Source organism: Synchiropus splendidus, chromosome 16, assembly GCF_027744825.2.
Source record: "Synchiropus splendidus isolate RoL2022-P1 chromosome 16, RoL_Sspl_1.0, whole genome shotgun sequence".
Taxonomy (NCBI): Eukaryota; Metazoa; Chordata; class Actinopteri; order Syngnathiformes; family Callionymidae; genus Synchiropus; species Synchiropus splendidus.
The window spans coordinates 6971418-6997708 of record NC_071349.1 but is presented as its reverse complement, the minus strand read 5'-3'; the positions used below and the strand labels follow the sequence as shown (position 1 = coordinate 6997708).

At 41.9% G+C, this 26291-nt stretch overlaps 1 protein-coding gene across 2 annotated transcripts in view; it reads right to left on the bottom strand.

The window, feature by feature from the left end:
- The window catches only part of arhgef10 (Rho guanine nucleotide exchange factor (GEF) 10), a 43174-nt gene that overhangs the window by 9755 nt on the left and 7128 nt on the right, over nt 1-26291 (bottom strand). The window contains exons 3-26 of one of the 2 annotated variants that reach the window (XM_053845658.1): nt 23657-23983; nt 22461-22799; nt 21658-21694; nt 21471-21559; nt 21195-21251; nt 20246-20433; nt 19886-20002; nt 19308-19419; nt 19106-19218; nt 18960-19037; nt 18708-18887; nt 18382-18498; nt 17960-18052; nt 17589-17759; nt 17201-17346; nt 16550-16734; nt 11016-11131; nt 10109-10236; nt 9272-9372; nt 9084-9205; nt 7842-7928; nt 7138-7358; nt 6301-6458; nt 2012-2154 (exon numbers count right to left, since the gene is read on the bottom strand). In XM_053845658.1, the coding sequence (XP_053701633.1) occupies nt 2012-2154; nt 6301-6458; nt 7138-7358; nt 7842-7928; nt 9084-9205; nt 9272-9372; nt 10109-10236; nt 11016-11131; nt 16550-16734; nt 17201-17346; nt 17589-17759; nt 17960-18052; nt 18382-18498; nt 18708-18887; nt 18960-19037; nt 19106-19218; nt 19308-19419; nt 19886-20002; nt 20246-20433; nt 21195-21251; nt 21471-21559; nt 21658-21694; nt 22461-22799; nt 23657-23983 (3425 nt within the window). The remainder of the gene's footprint in view (nt 1-2011; nt 2155-6300; nt 6459-7137; nt 7359-7841; nt 7929-9083; nt 9206-9271; nt 9373-10108; nt 10237-11015; nt 11132-16549; nt 16735-17200; nt 17347-17588; nt 17760-17959; nt 18053-18381; nt 18499-18707; nt 18888-18959; nt 19038-19105; nt 19219-19307; nt 19420-19885; nt 20003-20245; nt 20434-21194; nt 21252-21470; nt 21560-21657; nt 21695-22460; nt 22800-23656; nt 23984-26291) is intronic. The other variant, XM_053845659.1, reaches the window with a different exon arrangement.

Genomic DNA, 26291 nt, shown 5'->3' with positions numbered 1-26291 from the left:
TACTGCCACTTAGTCCCTGGGGTTCAGGTTGCTCAACCCTACGGGGAGCCGAAATCATGTCCCTCTCCTTCCACCTCATGGGACCAAAATTAACAAAAAATATGAACGGGAGTCACTGGAGAGATAAAGGTTATTTTCCGATCTAGCTAGAAATATGAATTTGAAAGCCAGATTCTAATGCTGTGAGAGCACTGCTTTGTGACTGGCATCAAAAGTTACTTGTGACATGTAGTAGCGGACTACAATGCTCGTGGCAGCCTGTCACTGCAGAGTCAGTGGAGTGAGAGCGTCCATGCGGGACAAGCTTTACAGAGTCACGGCAAGTATTTCATGATGTCAGCTAGTGTTTGCTAGCTAGAGCTCTAACTAACTCCCTTTAGCATCCGCCTTAGCGCTGGAGCAGTTGGATTCTGCTGTGACGTCCAAAATGCAATGTTTGATTTGTAGTCCCAAAAATGATGTGTTTTCACAAGCAAATAACTCACACCACTGTTTATCCTTTAAATTGAGGTACATCATATGAGTGATGCAGGGCATGAGCCAAAGTGCTCCAGAAAATAACTTTGATCTCCCCATAGAATTTCATTTATTGTTTTGGAATCTTAGGTCCCATGGATCGACCGGAAGGGGCGGTCAGTACGGACAATTTAGAGTCAGTATGGAAGGGAGGCTCCCATGTAACCTTGAGTGGCAGTAATTGGACTAATTTCAAGCTTTTGCTCGCAACTCTAAAATGACTTGCTGAAATCTGACCTGTCACCTCTGAACCACTACCATCAGCCGACCTAAAGGTCACCTTGGCCTTTGTACGTAACTAACCTCCTCCATCTTTCTCAAATCTTCCAACAATGAGCAACCTTTCCAGACCCTGCATCTACTTGCCTCCTGGTCTTCCTCATTCTTTCCCACTTTTAGTGCACTTCATTATTCAAAGGCGTGAGACAGCCACAACTATAGATCCTTGAGAACAAACAGTAGTCTCTTTGCTCAACAGCTGTGAGTTGCATCTTGATGCTGATCCTAATAACCAAGAAGCTTATACACTGTTTAGATCAAACAAAAAAACAAGATTGTGTTGACATGCTTCCCCTCTTTGTTTTTTTCTTTGTAGATTCCCATTGAACTCGCAGAGTTCCGAGCACGGGCCAATAACTGTCAAATCATCAAGAACACCTGACGCCAGTCCGGCTACGTCTCTCCCTTGTCAGCAGAATACGCAACTCGCTCTTCACTCTCATCCTCCAGAAATGATTTGCTTTTACACTAAACTCACTGCCTTTCACGTTTCCTGGAAAACTGCTACAGTCATGGAACTTTCGGATCACAATTTGATTCCACCTCTTCCAGAAGTGTCCCATCATCTCCTCCTCCCGGTGACTCCAGCTTTTAAAATCCTGTTTTAGTCTTCGGTGAAGAGGAGAGTGTGGGACGGCAGGTGGGCCGGGATAATCAGCTTTATGAGGATAAACGGATTATGAGTGAGTGCATGTCAGAGGAGCGCCATTATTTCAGGTGCTTCTATTTGCAGAAGTGGATCGGAACACTGGGGGAATTCCATTCGTCTATTTTTTTTACAATAATTCCCCAATTGGGGAGAATATATATATATATATATATATATATATATATATATTTGTGTGTGATATTGTCTTGATATTTTAAGTTGGGTAAATCAATATTTTACACAAAGATAGTTGGATATACTGTTGCATTTGTGACATGTTTAATACAAAAAATCCTTTTGTATGCTGGAGTTATTTTGTTGATTAAGGGAGCAAATTATTACTGAAATTTAACTGAAAATGTCATAAGAATAGACTTATTTTCATGCACATATTTGTACTGCCTTAGCAGATTTTCCCCATTTTCCACCACTCCTGTACCGGGATACGTATCATAACACAAGATACCTGTCAATAAACAGGCCTAGTTCCTTGGTTCTGTTTTGCTTCACCCCTCAACAACTTGGTGGAGACATCGTATGTGAGGCGTCATTGTTGAAGGTGTGTACCTCGACACAATGTGTGTGTGAGCTGATGATGAAGACTTGTCCTCCCGATGAAGCCCACACGTGATCCTCCACAGTCAGCATGGTCTTGACCGGAAGGACTCCAAGCTTCAAGAGTTTGGGCTTCTCTGAACTCCACAAACCATCTGAGACACAAACACATAAAAGAAAACCAATCCATTAGAGTACAGACTTTCCTTTGAAACCTCGCACGGGTACCAATAAAAGCATCAAGGAGCTTCTGAAGCCTCTTTACAGCGCCCACTTTTTAGTGGAAAAAATGCATGGTTGCTACACATTTCTATAGCAGTCCAGGTCTGGAAAGTTCACCTGCCAAAGCAGCCCACATCTCTTAACATTGATGGAGAGGCCATTAATGATTTCAACAGCCGTCAGAATGAACATAGATGGTTTTTGAAGCATTAGTCAGAGCGCTTTCCCACACACACCTCCTACACACTTTGTTCTGCATGGGCACCGTGGGCACCAGATCTGCAGCGAGAAAAGCATCTCATGGAGAGTCAACCTGCATGGCAACACATTTAGTTCTTAATTTTCCCGATCGCTGGTGAAGAACTCGCTCAAAAGAGCTCAGGACCTGAATTAGGTTAAGCCATGCTTGGCACATCCAAGTGGCCATAAGTGCAGTCTTTGCAGATTCTCAGCGCCCAGTGTCCATTTCAGAGATCATTTCTCCCGTGTGCCACATTCCCCCGCTTGATTTTAGGTCAGGAAGTGAAAGAGGCCTCGGCAACAGTGTTTATTTAAGAATAGGCACAATGGTGGCCATTCAGAGTTGAGGTGCCCTGTGAAGAGAGAGTGTTGAGCAGAGCTACAGTAATGACTGAGGAAGTCGGAGTAATCGTCCTCTAAAGGGGGCAAGGTGGGAGACACATTCCAGCGATGCTGTGGTTGTGATCACACTTGCGTGGGTTGGACAGCAGGAAAAAAAAAGACGAGTGTAGAAATAAAAAGCGGAGCATGCCAACTCGCAGCGTTACATAAGTCGTGAAGGGAGCCAGCTCACATCTCTCACCTTTCAAACTGTAGCAGCAGCAACAAAGTTCTTGCTGCTGCTGGCATGTTTGTGTTTGAGCGCAACAAACGGGGCGAAGCGAAGCGCAAGTATATTTATCCGTTGATGACGTGTGACCTTTACCAACTCATTCCTCCATCTTCATCTCAGTCTCAGGAGGAGAAGCAAGCGTGGCAGAATGAGGATGACCGGTCAACTCGAAACACAGTGACTGACCACAACAGACAGAGCAACACAAGAACAACTCACACAATGCTGAACATTGATTCACTTGCATCTGGTGAGGTGGAAAAGAAGGTGACTTTTGATTTACTGAGGGAAACAGCAATCAACTAAAGCATTTTATGTGGATCAGAGGTGGACAGTTATCTGTTCAGGTACTGCTGTGAGGGATGCAACAAAAAATAAAGAACATAATTATTCATATTTTTTTTTATATCTGCTAACAAATGCAGCAAATATAGATTTCAAAACTGTGATCACGTTATAAATGGGTTCCATTATGATATAATACTACATTTTACATGCATTTTATATTGTGTGAAGATAATTATGTGAAGATTATCTATGCAAGTAGATATCTGTACAAAAGGTGAACATGATATATGAGATATTATTATTATCTAGCATATACTGTACATGAAAAGAGCGATTAAAGACATTACTTGTTAAGCTTACGCATGATGTAATGCATGAAATAATAGAGAAAATAATGGGAAAAATAAAAGAAAGTCCTTCACAAATTATATTTAGAAATGAATAAGTAATTATTAATATGACATAGACCACAAACATTAGCACGAGTAGCATATTTTGGATCTCTGCCAATGAAAGTGTACGTAAAACCAGAAAATGAGAACACCAGAGCTCAACAACAGAAAGAGATAAGTGGTGAAAGCCAACATACTGTAACAATGTCCTCATCCTAGCACACACATACTCACAAAGCTGAGTACACAGTGAAGTTGACAAACTACATAATGCAATTCACAATCCCAAGGGATGGCTTTCCCGACTTCAAACATGCCCCCTATTTCCGGTGCGTTTCCCCCGAGCATCTCCTCCTGTTTGCGTCGGCAGGGTGAACGCTTTCTATTACAGTAATTCATTCCACTTGAAAGTACCTAAGAATGTTAAAGTTCAGTGGAGTCTGAATCATGTACAGTAGTTGGTGGTTTAAACTTCTATGACAGCACACATACAATGACTGACTGAATGACGGCGTCCTTCCTGTCTCAGAGTCACTATATGGTTTGTGGAGAAGCACCAAAACAAGGTGTAATGAGCAGTGTTCAAACATTCCTGAAGGATTGCATGGAGGTGACATACATCTACCAAGCAAACAGGAATTACTTGAACAGTTTCACCTCCCTAAGGTCATCGTTCCAACTCCCTCGGTGGCACTTCCACTAAATCCACAGTGAGTAAGGATATTACAATGTTTCAGATAAGAAGATAAAAAGACTGAAACCTTAAAAAGACCGCAGCCTAGATCCTCTTCTTCTCCATACTATCTCAAAGGAAAGACATTAACTGGGTCACTACTGAAAGATTGGCTTCACCCAGACAAGCCAGTGAGTGGAAACAGAAGCTCAGAGCTACAGACACTCTTGACCCACAGGGACAGAGGGAAATTAACTTTCCCTAAAAATACCATCTTCCACTTGCACTCTTACAAAATCATGAATATACTGAACTGAAACACCTGCCAGAATTTTCATAGCAAAAAAGTCAGATACTGCTTTTGTATTTTACAGCAATAAAACGGTGAAGACAATCATGGTTATTTGAAGGACTACTGAAGTCTTAAAGATGCTAATATAACATCCAAAATTAACTTATTTGTCACATTTTGTCACCATACACTTCTAAATTATAGCCTGCGGAGGATTTTGGCCGGTATCACTTTAAGCATCCCAGTGCTGGAAATTATAAGGCTGGGGTTGAAATACAAATTCTGCAGACATGAAGGAATTGGTAAAGACGTCAGTCGAGGGCAAATTATGATGTTGGACTAGCATCTGGAGTCAGGGGGGCAGTGGTCACTGTCACAATGAATGGTTTGGGGACTGAGTTAAAAGAGTCAGAGATGAAGGCAAGATGGAGACAAAGAGGAAAGGAGATTTTAATGCACATTCTAACAGTATCGCATGCCCCCAAAAATACATCAATAAAATATATTGGAGGAAAGAAACCTGCCCTTTGATCACAGTCACAGTTTTTGGTTGTAGTTTTGCCAATTTCAACCACTTCTAAAAATTTAGTTTTACATGGAGAATCTTTACATCAATATGCATATACAATGAAAGGGTTTATTGGCAAATAGCATAGTCAAAGCACGTAATGCCATGGCATATTCAGACTTTTTCCTATTATCTCCTTGCTTAATAATATTTTCTTCTTTAGTCCTTCTAGCTAACAGTCATGGTCCATAATGTGGAAATGTAATTGCGCACTCCTGCTTTTGAATGAAAAGCAGCATTTTTAAGACGCATTCCAACAAATCAGACACTAGCCTTTAAAATCAATGAATTCAACTTAGGAATGGAGAGCAGAAGAGGCATTGCCTTCCCTGAAGAGCAGAAATAAAGGGCAGCGTGAGCAAAACAAATCTGATGCCAGGGCAGTGGGCAAGGGGGGTGACAAAAACAACTCAGCATTGATATCAATCAAACGGTTTGAGCTGAGGACACTTTGGTTAGTGGTGGATGTGACAGCGTTTTAAGTCAGACTTGTGATCTTTGAAAATGAAATGTGAACGAATACTTTTGTCACAATAAATAGCATTTTCAGTAGAAGTCCCAGTGTCCCTAAAATATCACCCAATATGAGTATTTATTTTTCAACTGCTTTACTCCCGTAACAGGGTCAAGGCGGGGTGCAGTCTATTCCAGCTCCTTGAGGGTGCCGCACTAACCACAGCCCACAATTCCCACTTTGAATAAAAAAGTAACATATATAAAATATAACACTATATATTGTCGATTCAGAAAAAGAAGTCGTAGCATGGTGCTCCTGTTGACAGACAGCTACACAACAGTGCTCTTATTCACTTGAATAATAAACGACTGTGGTCATGTTTGGACTGACTGAACATCTGAGCGCACTCAGTTTGCTAACATAGTTTCTGAAGCTGAATGAAATTAGTCGAGTGAATGCTCATCTGTTTTCACACAATAACAGTGATTTAGAAACGTAATCGCCCCATATTTACTGTGGTTTAAACAAACATGAAGGTTCACACTGATGCACTTACCTTCTGATCTGGAGTAGACGGCGACAGAGCCGTTGACCAGTCCGACATACAGACAGTGTTTCTTATAGACCAGGCTGGTGACAGTGGATTTGTCTGGCGTGAAAAACTGCTGTAGTCGTACTTTTTTTGACCGCTGGCTGCTCTTATAGACGATAACACTGAAAGGGAAAGTTATGCATTAAATATGGTTGGACTCACCGCAGAATATACTGACAAGTTGTAGAAAATTGAGAAAAAGAGCTTTTTAATAAGAAGCCGAAGCAAATCAAAACGGACTGTTAAGCTTGAGGTATGTTTGAAGCACAATTCAACACTTTCTGATTTAAACAAATTAAATCCAAATCCATGAGTGTGTACGACGCATTCAAGAACTCAGAGGTTCTTTCTGAGTCTTGAGCACCACATTCAGCTAAATGCTGAGGAATGGCTTTTCCACAACACACCTCCAATACCAACATTCTTTTACTGGAGGAAACAAAAGTGACTATAAATATCCGTTTTTCCTCAACTTTGGCAGACGGACGTTAGATTTACTTTGAGGGCTCGTCGACCTCAGTGATCAGACTGTCTGGGGTTTTATCATTTGTTGCTTCACTTTCACTCAGGCCTTAAATCAGTGACGCTCTGGCTTATCTTGTTGTCATGCGCACATGAGCTAAAAGGCCTGAAAAATTTACTTTTTTTTTAGTTTATTTTAATTTAAGACGGGAATCCTTTAAAACAATATAACAAAAAATCAAATAAATCAGAGTTTGAATCTGAACTCATAAGCTTCAAGTCACATGAAGTGTTTCGAAGTCCCAGCCCTAACTAAACACCACTGTCATGGACGATTACCTGCCCTCCTCCATTCCCAGGCAGACAGTGGGCGTGTCACACGCTGTGGCCGGTGTGACCTGATTGTTTTCGGGGGTGTCATTTTCCTGAGCTTGCTCTGCCGGGACGTAAGCCATGCAGAGAATGCGGGATTCCACGTTGAAACACTCTGTCACTTTAGGACTGCAGCTCTGCATGGACACGATGGCGATCTGGCCCATCTGATTGGTGCAACTTGCAACCTGAAGATAAGAAACATCTGTGACATGAGCTCAAACACTGGGTCTAGACAGTCAAAACACAGAGGAAAAACATTATGACGGTCAATTATAAAACATGTGGAAGCGATTATATCGACTACCTTCAACATCATAACATCTTCCAAACATCATCCAGTAAGGAAAACAGATTGCTCTAATATCTACATCTTCAACAACACTCTACCCAAATTCAAACAATCCATTAGCTCTAATAACCTCAAGACCTCACTGACACTATTTATTTTTGAAAAATAATCAAGTCCTGGATATTTCTCTACAGGACTGGCTGGATATTTTTACAAGCAATATTACAACCCATCGACCAGACGTGAGGTCTGTTTAAACCAACATCATGGTTAAGAAAAGCCACAGCCAGTCTAACTGAATCATCAAAGTCTAACGTTCTTGAGTTAATATTTTGCTACAATTTGGAGTAAGTGCTGAAACCTGAGGAGAGGATCTTACCCAAACACAACCGTGGCCCACGACAGGTGTGTCTGCCGTGCTCTCCGTGTTGATGTACGGCTCTGGGTTATGAACGGCACACTCCACCTGGCAAACAGCAGAAGCACAAGACAATTTCAAAACGTGTGATTTAAACACAGCACAAGGGCACTTTGCTCAAATACTGCAGTATTGGACCTCTTAATACTGCAAATTGGTTCTAGTAAATTATTTTACTAGAACTATATTTTTACTATATTTTTTTTACTAAATTTTTTAACAATTACTTTCATATCACCCAATGACCTTCAGGTTCAGCTTCTAAGGTGAGAACCCGAAAAGTTTGTAAATGAATGTTAGAACTGTTTTCTTGGAAGATTCACAGCCAAATGTGAAGCCATGTAAAAGTGGAATATTTTGTCCAGGTTCTCAGAAAGCTGCCTCCCCAAGTGGATTGGAAAGGATGAGCAATTCTTTCCTTATGAGGACTTTCTTAGTGAAGAAAGAGATGAACCAAAAAGGAAAGTTCTTTCCTGCCTGAGTGTTGACCAAAAAAACGGTGGTCGAACTGGAGGAGGTATAACTACTGCTCCTCCATGTAAAGAGAAGACAGCTAAGGTGGCTTGAGCATCTTTTCTTGTGCCTCTGTATTCCCCTTTGCAGAAAAGGTTTCTAGGGTAAAGGACGTCCGCTAGTGAACCCAGGCTCCTGCCCTCATGACCTGGCCTCAGAAGATCTGGTGGAAGATCTGTGGATGGATGTAACTATGCACAGTCAACGTCCAATTTTGAATTTTAATACAACCATCCACCAGCCCTTATCAACACTGACTTCCTGCTTTGAGGCAATATCAATGAATCAATGTTGACTGACCTAGAAAAGAACTCAGCAGTCACGGCGGAAGTAAACCTGTTTCACAATGTGCTGCATTTAGCAGCAATGTAGCCATTAAAATGCAGATTCTGAGAAAAGTTGGGCTGAACTGCTGACTGTGCAAAACTGAAGATTCCTTTGCAAGAAATAAGAAACTCCCAAGTGGATCATGTGAATGACCTCTGCGCACTTGTGAGCTATTTTTAATGTATATCTCAACACCATATCTGTACTATGAAAGGCACTGTGAAAGGTCCAATAAACTTGCAATGATCAATGCCTAAGGCAAACCAAAAGGGGATCATGGCCCGTACGGGGATCGAACCCACGACCTTGGTGTTATTAGCACCATGCTCTAAAAAAACTGGCCAGATAGCATGTCCTCCTCACCTTGAACTCCTGCAGCTTTGACATGACCACAGGCATCTGTCGGAGCAGCAGCGGGTGTTTCTGCTTCTTGAGGTGATTGCTGTCATCCTCTGCGAAGAACCAGCCCTGCAGATTGTCCTCCTCTGAATTAAAAGGAACCACAGCAGCATTACAACCAGCACCGATGGCTACCAAGCAACTGACTGTACCTAGTGCTAGTTTGGCCATTTGTAAATTGCTGATCCATGACTGTTTGATGGCGGGAGTGACTGTATTGAACACTGCACTGAAGTATGTGGGTTTACCAGACCTGCAAGTACAGACAAACTGGTGAGGAAGGTCAGCAAAACAATAACAACGTGGTGTTTATTTGACCTCAGAAATGTCCAGTCATCATATTGGACGGTGATAAACCAGGCCTAGAGGGAACAGTCGATCCTGTGCTGATTGAAAAGACAGCGTGTGGCAGAGAGGCGGTGGACAGAGAGGCACCCTCCAGCATGAGATGATGCTAACAACGTGTGTGTGAGATGCCTTTGGATGATCTTGCGACATGTTTTGTGCAGTGAAAGAGGGATTTGGGAGGAAAGAGGAGGTGGCAGCTGTGTTTCCAAGCATGCCAGCGGATGATTCAACAAGCTGGAGTGCAAATGAGCAAAATTTGGAATGTGAATTTCAAAAAATAGTCTGCACCCTCAGCCAGGGACAGTGGTCCTGAAAATGTTAGTGAAAGCTGATTTTAATAGGATGAAAGACGAAGCTTCCTCTCATGAGCTAAATTTGTAAAAGATGAAGCACAGTCAGCCATCATTGGTGGGGAGTTAACCCTTTTGGTGCCAGGGTTTTTTCATCAGAGAGAATATTACCAATGTGACTCTCATGCTCTCTGTTATGCTGCTACTACAATCGCCCTTGTACACCCAGAACATCCATAAAAAATGCTTGCTCAGATTGAAGTTACAAGTGTTTGCCATCTGTATGTGTAAAGAAGTAACTCCATGGCAACTTTGCCACCAAAAGGGAAATTAAGAGGCTACAGAACTGACTTGTCTTGTTTGCCCGGCAGTTGAAGTTGAATCCTGCAACGGTCGGCTGCTCTGATCTCCTCCTCCTTCTTCAGGATCAGTCTCTGGAGGCCCGACACCCAGTCCTGCGCCACGGTGGGGTTCACGTTCTATATAGCAAAGGAAAAAAGGGATGACAGCCACACAAAGTAATGAATACCAATGACCACTGTTGCAGTAAAATCTGCTGATTACACCAGGTATGAAGTAGTCACATGGGTGAGAAACAAAAGCACTGCTCACATTGGGTTAGTTTTACCAGGGGAGCTACTGAAAAGTATCGATACTCAAACACCAGATCTGAATACCATACTAATTTGCCATGGTATCTATAGTACAGTGAACACAATACGCTGCAAACAATTATTAATTTATTATTTGTATTAAGATTTTTTTTTATTGTTTTTAAATGGGATCTTGAGCGTCTTCCTTTATACAGATATTGAGATTTTAGTATTGTCACAACCCTGGTTTCAATGGCAATAATACTGTATTCACTGCATGCCGTCAGTTAAAATGACCAGGACTTTAATACAAGAGGGATGTGAACCTCCCAGGCACCAGCTTCATTTGAGATAACATCAGATAAACATTAGAAACATTTAACACTTCAGCTGTATGACAAAATAAGGGCATCCTTCCTTTCCTGTCCTAAATTCACGCTAGCCTGAGTCACATGTCTGTCTGCCTCCTTCTGATTGACAGTCCTCCCAGCACAGCATAAACACAGCTTCACACATGGCGCACTGTTCTTGCAAAAGCTCTGTTCCGACAGCACAGAGAGTGTCTCAGCACCACAGGAATTAAGCATGTGCAAATGTACAACCCTGACACAGAGTAACATAAATGAATTGGACGAAACAGTTTAAATATGAGACGTGACATGTACCTGGTAGTTTCCTTTGAGGCTGCAGATCAAACCGGAGATCTGGTTCACCAGACTGAGGTCGTGAATGAGGTTCTGCAGGTCTTGGTACAGCTGACCGGGGCCCATGTACAACTTGTCTAAAGACAAACACAAATCATTGTAATGGAGAACACAGAGACCAAAATAAATGAAATGTGGAGCAGTGATAAAATGAACTCAGAGTGAATGACAAAAATAAGAAATTTTGAGTTCGACTTGAAGATGTGGTGGATCAATCTTAGAATCAATCTGGCTGTTTCCTGACTCCTAAAGGACAAAATTTGAAGTCACCATGAGTGTGTCACTAAGTAGTCTATTTTGCTTTCAACAAATCTGATGAGTAAAACAACAGAACTGAGGATCAGTCTCCCAGTGAACACGAAACAAACCTCAGATGCTTTTCAATTCTGGATTTGCCAGAGGGTGCGAAAAGAGCAGATGCTGCTTCACGTTTCATAAGAAAACAAGAGCTTCCTTTGTGAATGAATGAAGCAATGCTGAACAGCACGACCACAGAGCCCTTCAGAGATCTGACAGCCCATGTGCTTCTTCAGCACTTTCCCTCTCACACGTGAAATCATGATGAGAATAATGAGGAAGAGCGGGAGCGCAGGGAAACGGCCGTCCAAAATTTCCAACTGAAAAGTTATTGAGGCCATTTCATCAATTTAATGAGCACGGGGGCTGACCGGGGTCGCCCCAATCAAAATGTAACTGCACATATTTTGGAGTGTGATTATCCAGGGCATCTTCCGCCAAGTGTTTTCTTGGAACAAAAGTTAAACGGCATCAGTCGGTGGCACAAAAATGCTTTGTTGTAAATCTGCTTTGGCGCCACTGGACTCTGAAATTGCTCTCAATGGATGCTTTGGAACATTTCATGGCTCATGTAGAAGAGCTGTTATCTTTAGTGCAGCATTGTCAAGCATTCTCTTGGATTAGAATAACTGCAGCTAACGTTGAGAACAAGACAACACAAGAAGAATTCCCATTGTAGTTGCTCAAAGACATTGGTAATGGTGGAGGAATGTCCTTGCAGTGCAACACAATCATCAAATCAAACAGCAATAATGGCAAAATTCATTCACAAAATTTTGGAAGACATAAAAAGCCAGGTTGTCTTCTATTTGACTACTAAGGCGCAATTATAATTTATGATTTATTTCCAATTGTTATGTTCAACATTGGGGAAATCGTCCTACACCACTTCGATTTCAAAGATTCTCATACTATACAAGTGTCATTATCGCAGTCAACTGTTCATATTTCGTCAATATTGCACAATTGCATTTGCAACTTATAACATGGCTGCGTAGATAAACTACAAATATACAACAAAAACTGCCCTCCTTTATGTATTTAGAACATTTCAGCAAACCAACATTTACGTGGATTCATTACAAGCGCACTACCATGTTTGTCCTGAATCTGGACTTGAGTCAAGCAAGCACAGCTAATGAATTTAGTTCAACATAAATATGAGTGTCATTCAGCATGAGTGAAGCAGTCTGAGACACAGATTTAAATTCAGTTCAAAAGACAAAATTTTATTGTCAATATAAACATTCATGATAAGGATGAGCAGTATATTATGTAAAGGGAGCGCTATGCAATTTTCATGGTTCATCTGTTTCTGCAAAGGCTGAGACGTTGGGGGGAGTTTGAATTCAGGTCATGATTCCATGAATAAATCCATCATGCTTCAATTATGATTCATCATTTTGCAATCTATTTTTAGTTCAGCAACACTTACAGTAGTGAGACAAAAAGTAGTTAACTGTAAACTATAATTATTTTAATCCACAACAGTATAATAATAGCTGTTATTATCTTGACTACTATTATATAGTAGGTACTGTATGGATGCGTGTGAATGGTGTGGACCTCTTTCCCCTGGCTGCTGCCCCCACAACCTAACCTTGTATAAGCAGAGAAAGAATAGAAATGTAAATGGTTTCCAGATCTCACTTCAAGGCTTCACTCTGCCGGAGGTGGGCAGCGCCTCTAACTGGACTCACTGTCACTGTTTTTGATTTCTTCACATAAATGTATTTGATATTTTTTGTCTATGTTATGCCTTAAGTCAATTGTGTTGTTTTGTGTATGTCTGTGATCTTACAGTGATATGAAGGAAAATTTAGTAAAAAAATAGTCAGGAATTTCTGATTGTAACTTGAGGAAATATTTTGGAATATCACCAAAGAATATGTACTTAACTCACCACTGTGAAAAGAGACAACCTAAAATGCAATAAGATATGTTCCACAACAAGGTGAGTTTTCAAGGTTAAAAGATTTACTCTGTTCTGCGTTCACAATGAGCTGAATACTTCTGGTGGGTCAAACTTCTGAATGGCTCTTTGTTAAAGCAACAAAAAGTATTTTCCAAAGAAAACCTCCATGAAACAAGCGTGTGTTTTTTGGAGAAAACTACAACACACGTACGCCTCCTTAACGACTGGGCTGCAAATTGCATCCAGATTATAAGCAGCGGGACGTCCAGCTGTCTGCGTGGGGTTGTTTTGCAGCAAAGGGAAGGAGTAGGACAGAGAAGGAGGTGACATCATCAGCCTTTTCAGGAGACTGGACACAGAGCTGCTTTTGGCAGCCCATTCAAAGATTTTTCTAAGTTCTGTGAGTTCCCAAACACAAGGCTGAAGTTTGGGGCGGAAGAAGAGCACTCCATTTGAATGGACACAACCTCAAAGTTTCTTGGCTGAGTTGGGTAAATATCACCCTGAGTCCATGTGCAAACTACTTTTCTCTCTTGCAAAATCTCAGTTAATTACCGTATTTTCCGGACTACAGAGCGCACCGGAATATTAGCCGCACCCACCAAATCTAAGAAGGAAAATGGATTTTGTTCATGCATAAGCCGCACCGCTCTATAAGCCGCGGGTGCACCGTTGCTGTGTGCGCCACAGAAAATGCATGAGGATCACTTCTAGCGATCCTCTAGTACTAGTTTTGAAAACGGGGTCCAGTGTCGAGACTGACTCATGAAACAATCTTGCCAATGTTCTGAACTCCAGTCATGAACTCCTCACATCTTATTTACATTTATAGTGTTCAGAAAGCGCTGTTTTCACCCTCCAGTAGATCGTCTCTGTCAGCAGAGCTGCGGACACGCGGGCGAAAACAGCGCAATTTGAGCGCTTTAAAGGTAAATAAAACGCCTGTGATGTCATCGGTTTGATGTGACGAAGCTCAATATTTTTGCCAGCAAAGAGCATGTTCATTAGACTCTAAAAACTCGGGATGCTCCGAGAGGGAGAGCACTCAGCTGAAGTAGCTGTCTTCAACCTCTTTCATGGAAGTTCTCGCTCTGGACGGTTGCAAACGTTTCAGATTCACCGCGAACGCTGCATCTGACACACACAAGACTGCAGCGGATTCGGTCCCGGTTGATTCCGTCTTAAAACGACACCTGAGAAAGGCTGCTCATCTGGCGCGGTGAAATTAATGATTATTTCTCGGGCAATATGCTTCGCGTTCTGAACGTCACGCTCAGACCGGCGAGTGTCGCGAGTGACCGCTGGTTCCTGCAGTTTCACTTTCATGAGCACCAGAAAACTCTCTGTGCTCCGTCAAGTGCTGGTGTTTTAAATATCATATTGAATTCGTGGCGTTGACGCCCTTTAACGTGCATGTGCTGCAGGATGCAAACTTGACATGACAGACTGAAAAAAGCTTCCGCATTAGACACGCCGTTGCCAAGCGAGTGGCGAGTGGCGAGTCGGGAGGGAGGAGCAGACGCATCACAAACCGCGGGCGGTGCCTCATCAGAACGGCTGCTGTCACATGTGACCGGATTTTGTGACCAGCAATGACAGGCAGTGGTCGGCATTCACAGATCACAACCAGTTCAGCCTTTCATAATCGGTGGCCGATTGATTGGAATATCCCTGTAAAAATCAATATATTAGCCGCATCGTTTTATAAGCCGCAGGGTTCAGACCGCGAGAAAAAAGTAGCGGCTTATAGTCCGGAAATTACGGTATACGTTCTAAAAAGTTTTATTATTGGCCATATATATTTTATTTTTTAAAGCCTTTTTCTGAAGCATTTTTGGCTTTATACAGATGGACTTTTTATGTCTGAAATGATATTTGGCTTGACAAACAAAGGCGTTTATAAAAGCGATCCCAGATAAGTATCCTTCTCAACAACACAGCCAGAACCATCTGGCTCCCCTCTGGGCTGGAAGTGTCGTGAACTAACACTGACAAAGCTTGAACTGAGGCGGAGATCAGGTTCATCCAGATGTTAAGAATCCTCCTTTTCCACTTGTGTATTCATGGACTGACAACAATGAAATGCAATGTATATTGATTTGGACTTCACCAGTCAGGGACCTTGACATCAGAAGGGGGTGTTAAAAAGCAGCTTCCACACTGGTGTCACTGTGATTACAGGAGCCAAAAACTACAGCTTTTGTTCAGCTGTTTCTTGTGCCTTTTTGTTGCTGAAAAAATAGCGTAAGAGCCAGAGTAAGAAACCCATGAAGTATCATCTTAAACGATACATAGCGCTAAGGATCCATGGGACCAGTTAAGGCTATTGTAAACCTGAAAACGCGAGGAGAAACACAGTGCAGAGAGTAATTCTGCAGCAGTCATTCCTGTCCATTTCCATTGGCGACTGAGCACTTGCTCCACTGACCTCAGCCTGAGCACACAGAACCTTTGACAAAGCGGGGAGAGATTGACACAGAGATCTGGAGAGGAAAAAGTTGCTGACCACATTGCAGTGGCTGAAAAGACGGGAGCGGAAAAAATGAAATCATTAGAGTAATAAACCACAGGCAAATACACATCTCACACTCGATGGATGTGAAACACACCTCTGGGTGACGTCAACTGTTTGTTCATTAAACCAGGATCAAACTCTCCTCACTTCCTTATATAATCCAGCACCAGAAGGTTTTCGAGAACCTTAACTCTTTGACCTATTGACCTTTTCAAGAATAGGAATACGATCCATGGTGCGGCACCTTTAATATTTGGATTGGCAATTAATTAATTTATTCATATTTTTTATTTATATCAAATATTTGAATACATATTTGTAAGGCTGCTCAGAACTCAAAGGCACGCACGTCTACACACACACGTCATATTTTATTATTTTTTGTGGAGAGATTTCACTTAGTTTCAATGAAGCCTCCCACCCTAAACCTAACCATCCAAAAACAAATGGTTAAACTTCACCAGGACTTAGACCAAGATTAAATTCAATTCTATTGACCCACTTATATTGTTACTGAAGTTTTAATCCTCAAATCGTTGTGGGGATTGGAAAAAGGTCCCTACACGGAGGTGTGTTTCCACAGGTGCCCAGAGGTACAGCTATACAACTTCAGATACGCACACATACACACACTATTTTACCCCAAAATAAATCTGACAGTACACACAGATTTATCCCAAGCTTAGTCTCTATTGAGTAGTTTTCTTAACAGAGAAACTGCATCTTCATGTGTTGTCTCAAGTGATCTATAGAAGCTGTGGGGCTTACTTGGTTTGGCGTTGATGACCACCTTCTCGCCAGAGTGTGGCGCTGGGTAGCGGTTGCTGTCTGCCATGTCCTCACTGGAGCCAAATTCCAAGACTTCCACAAAATTGAGAGGGACACTCCACTTCAGGAGGAACCGCTGGTCCACAGGAGCGCTGCCACTGAGGCTGCCACTTCCATCATGGCATCTGCACGACGGAGAGTTATTAGAGGAATAGAGATAAGGTTCAACTCATTAACATCTGAACTGTCACACATGCCTGCAATAAAGCAAATATTACACAATATTTTTTGTTAAATTACACTCTTAAATGAAAGCAAGTGTAATACAGAATTGTCTCATGTCAATCCAGTGACCTCTAGTGGTGTGCTTGTGGTTTCTCAACAAATTCTTTATCTTAAATTCCTCCTGAGTCTCCGATAATTCTAATTCCCAGAAGAGCTTCCAGCTACATGAGCACCATTATTACACTTTAGATAACAATAAAAAGCTAAAACTCCATTTTAAATCCTACAGTTTTGTATATTTTTGTTTGGTCCAAAATGACGTTTTGTGGGATACTTAGATAAAATGTTCAAAATCTCATGTGTCCTGTGATTCGAATGAGGTTCTTGGATTAAAATAATTACGGAGGAGACGACGACACGACTCACCGGGTGTTGGGCGTGGCACACATGAGGACATCATTGAGCAGGAAGAGCCGACGCTCTTTCGTCTTGATGATCTCCCCTCGGTCACTGTAGACTGTCTCCACCATGTCGTCTGAGCGGATCAGGTAGCGGCTGCCGTTGCTCAGGAGCTGGAGTCAGAAACATCCAAGAGCTCAGAGACTTGTGTCTGCAGTAGAACGCACATTGCTGTGGCTGTCCACTAATCCTTATCACTCCTGGTGAATACATAATGACACAAAGATACTATAGAACGTCATGTTGTTGCACTTCACGCCAAGTTTAATGGACACACTTTTAAGGACCCTATCGATGGGACATGTTATCACTGTAACATTTAGAATACAGCGTCTCAGGAAACTCATTACCAGACCTTGTTGAGGTAGCGTTCATTCATGGCCTTTGAGATGTGGCGTATTTCACAGCGCTGGTCAGCTTCCCTTTTCTTTTCATTGAGCTTCTCTGCAAGCGTCTCCAACTCAGTCAAAGCCATTTGTAGCGGTAGTCGGTCTGGGTGACCAACTGGGGTGTTCTTCAACATGTCCTGAGTTTGAAGTAAACAACTTACAGGTTAGAGACTCACACTGGCAACCAAGCCTGCAGCTGGTTTATTGAAAATTCCAGGAGAAGCTGTAACAACATATGATATCTGATTGGATTGAACATTGGCTGGGTTCCTGTGTACCAGACTCCCTCTGCTGGCGAAACCACGATCAGGCAACGAAATGACTTGTTTCTTCTTACCTGGAGGAGTAGAATAAACTGAGGAAACCTCTGGATCGGCTTCATCATGAGTCCATAAAGGGTCATTCGGTCATTGCTGGTCTCCTGACGATGCTGGAGATAAAAAAGATCCACTTGTCAATGTATACTACAACGACGGAAACACATCAGTCAGCAAAACAGGAGCATTTTCTTACTTCACTAAATGAGTACAGTACAAAGTAGACACTGTGGCTTTCTTCTACCCAAAATCGTTGTCCTACATGTACTTTATTAATATACCATTATTCATTTATCCCACATCCTTGAAAACAATGTACAGATATTTAGCATTATCATATGAAACTGATCAGTCCAATTATGAGGTGAGTCGTACAACAAGTATTTTTTACCGAGGAGAGTTATGAACGATTGATGGGCAACAAGAACTAGCTGAGTCTTACCTTCAAGAACTCAAGGAAACCAGGTTTGGACGCACAGGTCTTCCTCAAAACTGTCATTGCCGTACTGAAGTTGTTGACATACTCGCTGTAGGCATCCAGCACCATAGACTTGGAGAACTGAGCCAAACCCAAGATGAATTAAACTCAGACTTCCAGAAATTACTAAGTATAACACAGTTAAGAAGACAAGAGTATAGAACATGAACATGTAATCTCGGTTCTTGTTACTTCACCTGAGGTATAATTGTTATAACATGAAAACAATGCTTGACAGACGCCCCAGATGTCAAAATGAAAAAGGGAAATTAAACATCAAGGGCACTCACTGATGCTACAAACACGTCTCCAATCATCTCCAGGCCGTCCCACTCTGCCACACGGCTTGCCAGGGCAATCTGGAAAAGGAAGTGGCACTGCAGGATCTCACGCACACGGTAGAAGGTCATCTTCAGTTTCCTGTCGCTCAGTAGCCGCGGCTCAATCTGGGACAGGGGCTTTTCATATTGCTGATGGAGCGGATAAAATGAATTGAAATTACTTCAGGCAGGTTCAAGAACATCTGCTGTGACCTTGCACACCTCCAATATCCGCTGTAGGGCGTCAAGGTAGTTCTTCTCGCTCTCCAGAATGGATCCTAAAATGCACCGCCTCACCATCTGAGGAACATAGAGACATACATTTACAAGGCTCTGATATCAATTACAAGAAATGGGTCACTAGTTACTTGTTGCTGGGATAAGCCGCCTGGTGTTGGACTCAGAACGGGTTCAACATTGAAACAGTCCACCTCAATAAAGACCTCAGACTCTTCGTCCTCATAAGAAGTTGACTTCCGCTCTGTAAAATTAACCAGCAGGAACAGTCCAAAATGAGCCACTTAACCTTTATTCATTTACTTTGTAAATGATTCGTTGTGTTGTACAAACCGTTGCAGAACGACTTGGTCTTAATGAAGGAGCGTCCCTTCTTCACAGCAGCTTTGGTCTTTTCAAGACCATCTTTAGTCCCGTCTTTTGCTGCCTTCACCAGCTTCTGCATCTGTAGAAAGACAGAATCTCTTTAGAATCATACTGAAACAAATTTCCATCTCTGCGATCCTACTGTATGAGAAAGCTAAGCATCAACCATCAGGGAAACATGATGAGCACTTGCACAATTCTGTGAAGCAGTGGTCAGTACCAGGTTGGTGGTCACTGTAAAACAGACACACCAGTGCCTACAAAGAGGCTCTTGGTTTTCATGGTCTGATCTCAGTGCAGCAGTAGTGAGTGTGGCACATCTAGTTGAGGGTGAGCACCTTTTTTTGCTTTACAACCTCAACATGAAGACAGGTGGATGCTGACAGGCAAACCAAGACCACCACCAGAGAAATCCATAACCATCACCACAGATCAGTCGCATTAGGGCAGGATGACTGTTCGGAGTCAGAGAATGAAACCACACGGAAAACAAGGACTACTAGGTCTAGAGCAGGCGGACATGGTGAATGGCCCCGGGCAGTTACCTTCTGCTCGTGTTTCTGTTTGAGCTGCTGCAGCTCTACTGTGCCCACCGTGTTTGCCATTAGATCTTTCATCTTTCTCTCATAGTGTTCTTTCAAGCGTGTCAGATCTTGAGAGAGCTGAACAGAAGCAAACAGGTATCAGTGGTTATCATCTGCTTCCACAGTTAACTCCTAGAAGCTCAAAAAATATTACGTCTCTTATACATTAGCTAAAAGGTATAAATGTAAATGCTACAAAGAACTTCCTACGGCCTGTATCTCTTATTCAGAAGTGTTCAAATAGATCCCACTGCCTCATCAGTGCCAGGACTAGATGCTACAGTCAAAGTTCTGCTAGTCTTAGAGGGTCTAAAAGCTCACATGAGTCTTTGTCTGTGATGGTTTTCCTCTCATGAAGGCGTGAGGCAGCCCGTTCTCAGAGTGGCCTTCTCCGTCACTGGCCTCATCGTAGCTCTCAAACTCGCTGGAACTCCAGCCGTTGTCGAGGGAGCTGTTGCAGCCGCCCTCCTCCCCAAGCTCCACGTCATCGTAGATCATCTCATCCGGTTCTGTCATCAATGAAAGCAATGGGTTGTTGCAGTATTTGCAATGTTCCTGTACAATGGCTTTGAATCACAGCCAGAAACCTTTGGAGAACCAGACTAGACAACCATTTGAGTTGTATAAGAAACTAAAAACAGAGTTTTTGAAGGAAATAGAATCATGTTTAATGCTTAACCAGTTGAGATAAACACTGAACCAATATGACTGAATTTATATTTGCCAACCTGCACACACAATGTTTAAAGAATAGCACAGTGAAAGCAAAAGTCGGTCCACTTCTTCTTTCTTTAAATTCAAGGGGAAGTGACATCTTCTTGCTGTCTTCCCTCTTTCATTCTGAGAGAGAGCGCTGCATCCTTTTATCCAACCACTCTACAGCATTACAATACCAACAGCTTGTATTCTTACTTTTCTGTTTGGCAGTTTTATCATTAAGACTAAGAGCTGCTGAGTCAACATCCACATACTACTTTAAATTGTGTTTGACATGATTTGAAAAGCCCAATCACAGCCAAGAATATTAACAAAAATAGAGGTGTAATACTGATCTACTCAACAAGTTTTGGTGAGAACGAGACTCACTTACATAAGCTCTCCACAGCCTCTTCTCCTCCTCTCACCTCCTTTCTGTTCTAATCAATCTTAAGTCAAAATCTGCATCCCTGCTGCTTCCTCACGTCCTCTTGTCAGCAGAGTCGCGACTGTCTCCTCCTCACTTATCAAAGCTGGACACTCAGAGCTTTACAAAAAGAAAGAAACCTCTTACCAGTGTTGGAGTCTGAATTTTCTCTTGGGACATCATCATAAATTACATCATCCGGATCTGAAATTAGAGGACAAACTAAGAATTTGTCTCACGTAAAGCAATGAGCAATCACAAAAGGCGCACTAGGGCTTGCTTCTGCAATAGAATAGGGAAGGAAATCCGGGAAGAGTCAGAAGTCTGGGGTTTAACAAAGATTGCCACATGAAGTCAGACAATGTGCGCTTTGGTGAGTTCACAAAAACGCTATCTTACAAGAGTGATTTGTGTGTCCCTTACTTTCCATCCATGCCGTGTTAGCTGGATCTGCAGCCCACTTTGCCAACGCGTCCTCCTCTTTTATTGGAGGATATTCTTCACTGAAGACACTGACCGTGGAGAAACACAACTCAAATTAATGTTGACAAATAATCAGTGCTACAATGGGAAACCATCTTCGTAGGACATGTGAAAAATAAATGCTCACCTGTCAGCAGATGTGTTCCCAGTTCCAACTACAGTGACTGTTAAAGGAGACAAAAACATGAAAATACCACTTATAGCATCATACATATCTATTAATAATAAAGAATATTGGCACAACTTTGCTGCTGTACTTATAAGTTATATGTTCATTCAAATTTAATTGCTGTTTAATGGGGAAAAAACAAGAAGCAAAACATGTATAGAAGCGTTCTGAAAATAAATAATAAAATAAAGTTGTATTACTTATTTATAATTATTTATCAAGTTGTTGAGTATCTCTACTGCCCTCTAGTGGGCGGACTATCATTCATCCAAAGATATATTAGTATTCAGAATCAAACGAACTGTTTCCTAAATATTGAAACAGACCACACATCACAATAAACACAAATTAAAATAAATTTAAAAACAGTACTAAAAATGTCTGTGCAACTCGAATTTGAATCTTAAGTTGTGTGGTGCATTGTGTTTGGGAATGAATGTGAACAAAAGTGCAGGGTCAAGTTGGGTTGTGTGCAGTGACCTTTGAGAGATAATTACAATGTATCAGATTCTGCAGTCTGGACCGAGCTTACACACTAGTTTAAGGAAACCGGAAAGCCTTCACAGCCAGCACGCAGCTTTGGGAAGGGCTAAATTTAGTCCCCATTTCCTTGTGGCTTTGCTTTTCGGGCGAGGAGGAAACAGATGTTAAGAAGAGTCGGCACATGGACTTTGAGGGGAATATTTGCTAAACTTAGGAGATAAGGATAAATAGTGTTAAGGACACGATTGAGTCAGGAACATCTGCTGACTGGACTGTACCTTCTTCATCCATGGAAAAGTGTCGAATGATGACAGGTGTGGTGTACGCTGGCGTGATCAGCGGCACACCAGATGGGGTGGCGTAGCCGCATGGCACTGGCACAGAGTATCCAGAAGTGATGCCAGCAGAGCGGGTGGGGGCATCCTGTGGCTCGGCTTCTTGGCTTTTACAGTCTGACGGCGAGGAGGTGGAGCCAGAGGGTCTGAACTGCTGCTCCAACTGCTCCAACTTCAGTGGCGAGATGTCGATCACAGAGTAGGGGTTGACTTTGTTTTGGGAAGGGTTCATAGATACACTCTCTGAAGAAAGTGTCCCGTTGCTGGCTGAGTCCTGAGTCACTGGTGAGAGATGACACATTAAAAAAAACCCAAAACAAAACATTATTTTCATGCAGTTTCTGTGAGTGAAACCAGCTAGACACTTTTCACTGCCATTCAAATATTCAGCTATGCTATGTTGCTATCTTTTATGAGACATTTCTACTTAAATAAAGGAAATTGGCCTTATGTAAATTCAATAATACAAGAAGTTGTTATCTGTTACTTTTATCTAAATCAGTCAGAAAAACCCTGTATATATCCTGCATATAATTGAGTTAAATCATAATTAAAGTTCTAAATATTTTCTACTGTAGAGTAAAAACGAATTGTTGATACTTCATTAGCTATTATAGAATGTGTGAGCTAAAGTTTATTCGCCACCAAAGATTACTTCACCTGATTCATCCCCAGGGAGAGATTGCTTTTTGTTCAAGCTATAGTTGCAAATTTGCATGATTCAACAGCTGTCACATGAACATGCTTCTTTTATGTGTCTGTTTTAGCATCACTAAAAAGACAAGAACAGATTTTGGGCTTTGAAATAAACAAACGTGGATGTAAATCCACCCACTGCTGCTCAAGCGACGGTGATAAGACCCAGAATATCTCGGCACCAGGCTGTCAAAGATGAGAGACGCATTGTGTGATAAGAACAGCAAATCTTGCAAAGAGAGTTTGAAAATAAATCCCTTTCTCAGTGAACCCTCTATTTCTTAATATTCTTTGCATATTTAACTTGTGTGTAATAACACTTTCATACAAACCACAGCACTGAAGAGCAACTTTCTCTTAGTATAACTCCAGAGACATCTGTTTGTTAGAGAAGTTAACACCTGGAAACAACAATCAGATGTCACACACTTAAAGCTACAAACCTGTTTGCCCTGTCACCATATCATCTCTAAGAGGAGGGGGAGGGGGTGGTAAATCCATCTCCTCCACAGCAGACGTCCCCTCCCCTGCTGTTGTTTCTTGACCTGCTGTCGTGTGTTTGGAATCTTCTCCTGACGCAGCTGTGTCACATGCAGACAAAGGCTGCGGTGGATCCACGCTGGCGAGATGTTCACTGTTATCTGTGCAGATGGGCGAGCAGGGAGCTGGTGGAGTTGGGGGTGGGTGGTCGGCCTGTGCAATGTCATCCTCACTGTCATCAAAGTCAAAGGCTTCGCCCTCGTCTTCGTCGTCGAGCTCATCTGCCAGCACTGAAAAGACAGACGTGTATTCAGATTTGAGGCAGTAATGTTGATGGAGTGATGCAAATATAATAGTGTGTGGGACACATTTGGGTCGACAAAAGTGGCTTGTTGCTCATGAAGTCAGGTCTCACCCGCCTCTAAAACTCTTGCCTATCTGTCTGTATCCAGTCTGTACACCGCCCAGTCATTATGTAATCACAACTGTTCAGATGGCCACGGGCAACTATTCTTCTTCTGATGTCATTTGTCACAGAGGCTGGACACGCACTAGTGTCACTTATTATGGAAGTCATGAAACTCACTGCTAAATCTAAAGTTCAGATTTTGTTCTGTAAATGTTTTCACACTCACAAGACAACATGAGGGAGAGAACAAGGCCAGTACAGACACACACTTGTACATGAAATGCTGCAGTCTTACCAGCAAACTGCTTCTTAAAAAGCTGTAAAAATCCTCCCTAATCTCAATTTCAAAACTACATCAGAGACGTATCTACTGTGGGTGGCGGCTCGAATCCTCCAGGGCTGTGAAAGTTTGAACCAAGCCGCAAACAAACTTATAATTAAGGGGTGGGGTCTTCAGTGTGTTTTCTTGAAGGTTCAGACTAAAAACAGCACATCAGCTGCTCAACATTCTGACTGAAAAAGAAGCATCTGCGCCGCAGTGCTCAAAGGCATCACTCAGCAGCAGAGAGGGCGAGAACCAGAAATGTTTTCTTCCAGCTTCCACGCTGCAATTAGGTCAGTGGGGAAGCCCTTATCCACTCCACTAAATCACAAGTCGGGTTTGTGGGTAATTACAAACCTGATGAATAGTACTCAGAACAGCATGATATCCATCTATGTTAACTGCTCAACACACTGAGTCACTTATTTTGCAGTAAATTAAAGTGTGTCTTTATCAAATCATCGCGACTTCCGATGCAAGCATACCGCAGATTCCTCATGAGTAGCATGAGTTGTCACAGCTTGAATATATTAGTTCACAGTTTGGAGCATTTCACTCATATCCTGACAGTGTTCCTAAAGAAAACACAAGAGCCAATGCTAGCATGACACTTGCACGGCCTGTTGGGGCAGTGAACGTCCTTTCACTTTGGATATTGGAGCTGAACAACAACATGGGTATGTAAGGCAGAAACCTTTAGAGAACCAGACTAGACAATGTATTTTTTCATTCAGCTCACAAAGAGCTGATCTGAGGACCCTCATTCATTCTTCATAAAGTTCAACACTGAGAGTTTATCATGGCTTTCCAGAATGCTTGCATTCCAGGAGCCACGGAGTAAAATCGAAACCACTACATGTCACAAGCGACATCATGGTCATTACTGAGATCAGTAAATTAATTACTCTTTCAACACAAAAAATACAAACAATTGAATATAATAATTACACAACGTTCTCATTTTAAAATCATGTTTTAAATTGTATTGTTTTATGTATTTATTCATTTATTTTCTCATTTTGTTTTAAAAAGCCAGAGAAAGTCACTGAATTTGTAGCCTATAGAGGATAAAATAATGCCACTCACATTTTTATAAGTAATAAAAGGAGGGACAAAATAATCTATCAGGAGAAAAAGATGCATAACACATATTACTCTGATGACTGATGTAGAGTAGACTAAGAATGCACAACATGAACACTGAGGTATAAAGCAACGCAAACTACATAATTCATGAAAAAAAAACATGAACAAAGAACATCAATAAATGTCATAAAAAGAGTCAAGAAAAGAAATATTTAATGACATGATTATGTTATACTGCGTAGTGATCCCTTAAATACCATTCTCGGTCCAAAGTGTGTGAAGCTGCCATGCATCCAAAGTTTAAAACCAGTCAGTCCAAACAAAACACCTCCCACAAACTAAAATGCAAAGCTTTGAAGTCCCTCACAGCAGTGGACACAGACTCTTAATCGCCGGTGCAACTCCCTCAGGCTCTGACAGGTAGCAGTTCCACCCTGTAGTCTGGCTGTCAGACCGTGACTAATGCTGTGGGTCAACACGCTGACCCCTGTCCATCTGCACCACAAAGTAAATGGTTTAGGAGAGGTGCAGAGATCAGAGCAGAGACAGAGATGTTATCGCTCTTTTTCCACCTGTTTGGAAATAAAGGATGTGGGAACTGTCAAATAACATCAGAGTGGCCCATCAAAACACAGATAGTCAAGGCAGTAGTGCTAATATGAATGATGCACATTATTTCTATTTTTATCTTTTATAACCATGAATTAGCATCCAAAATAGATTGGATGTCTGCAAAACTAGCCTCAAATTGGTAGACAGCCTATTCAGCTTTCTCACTTAG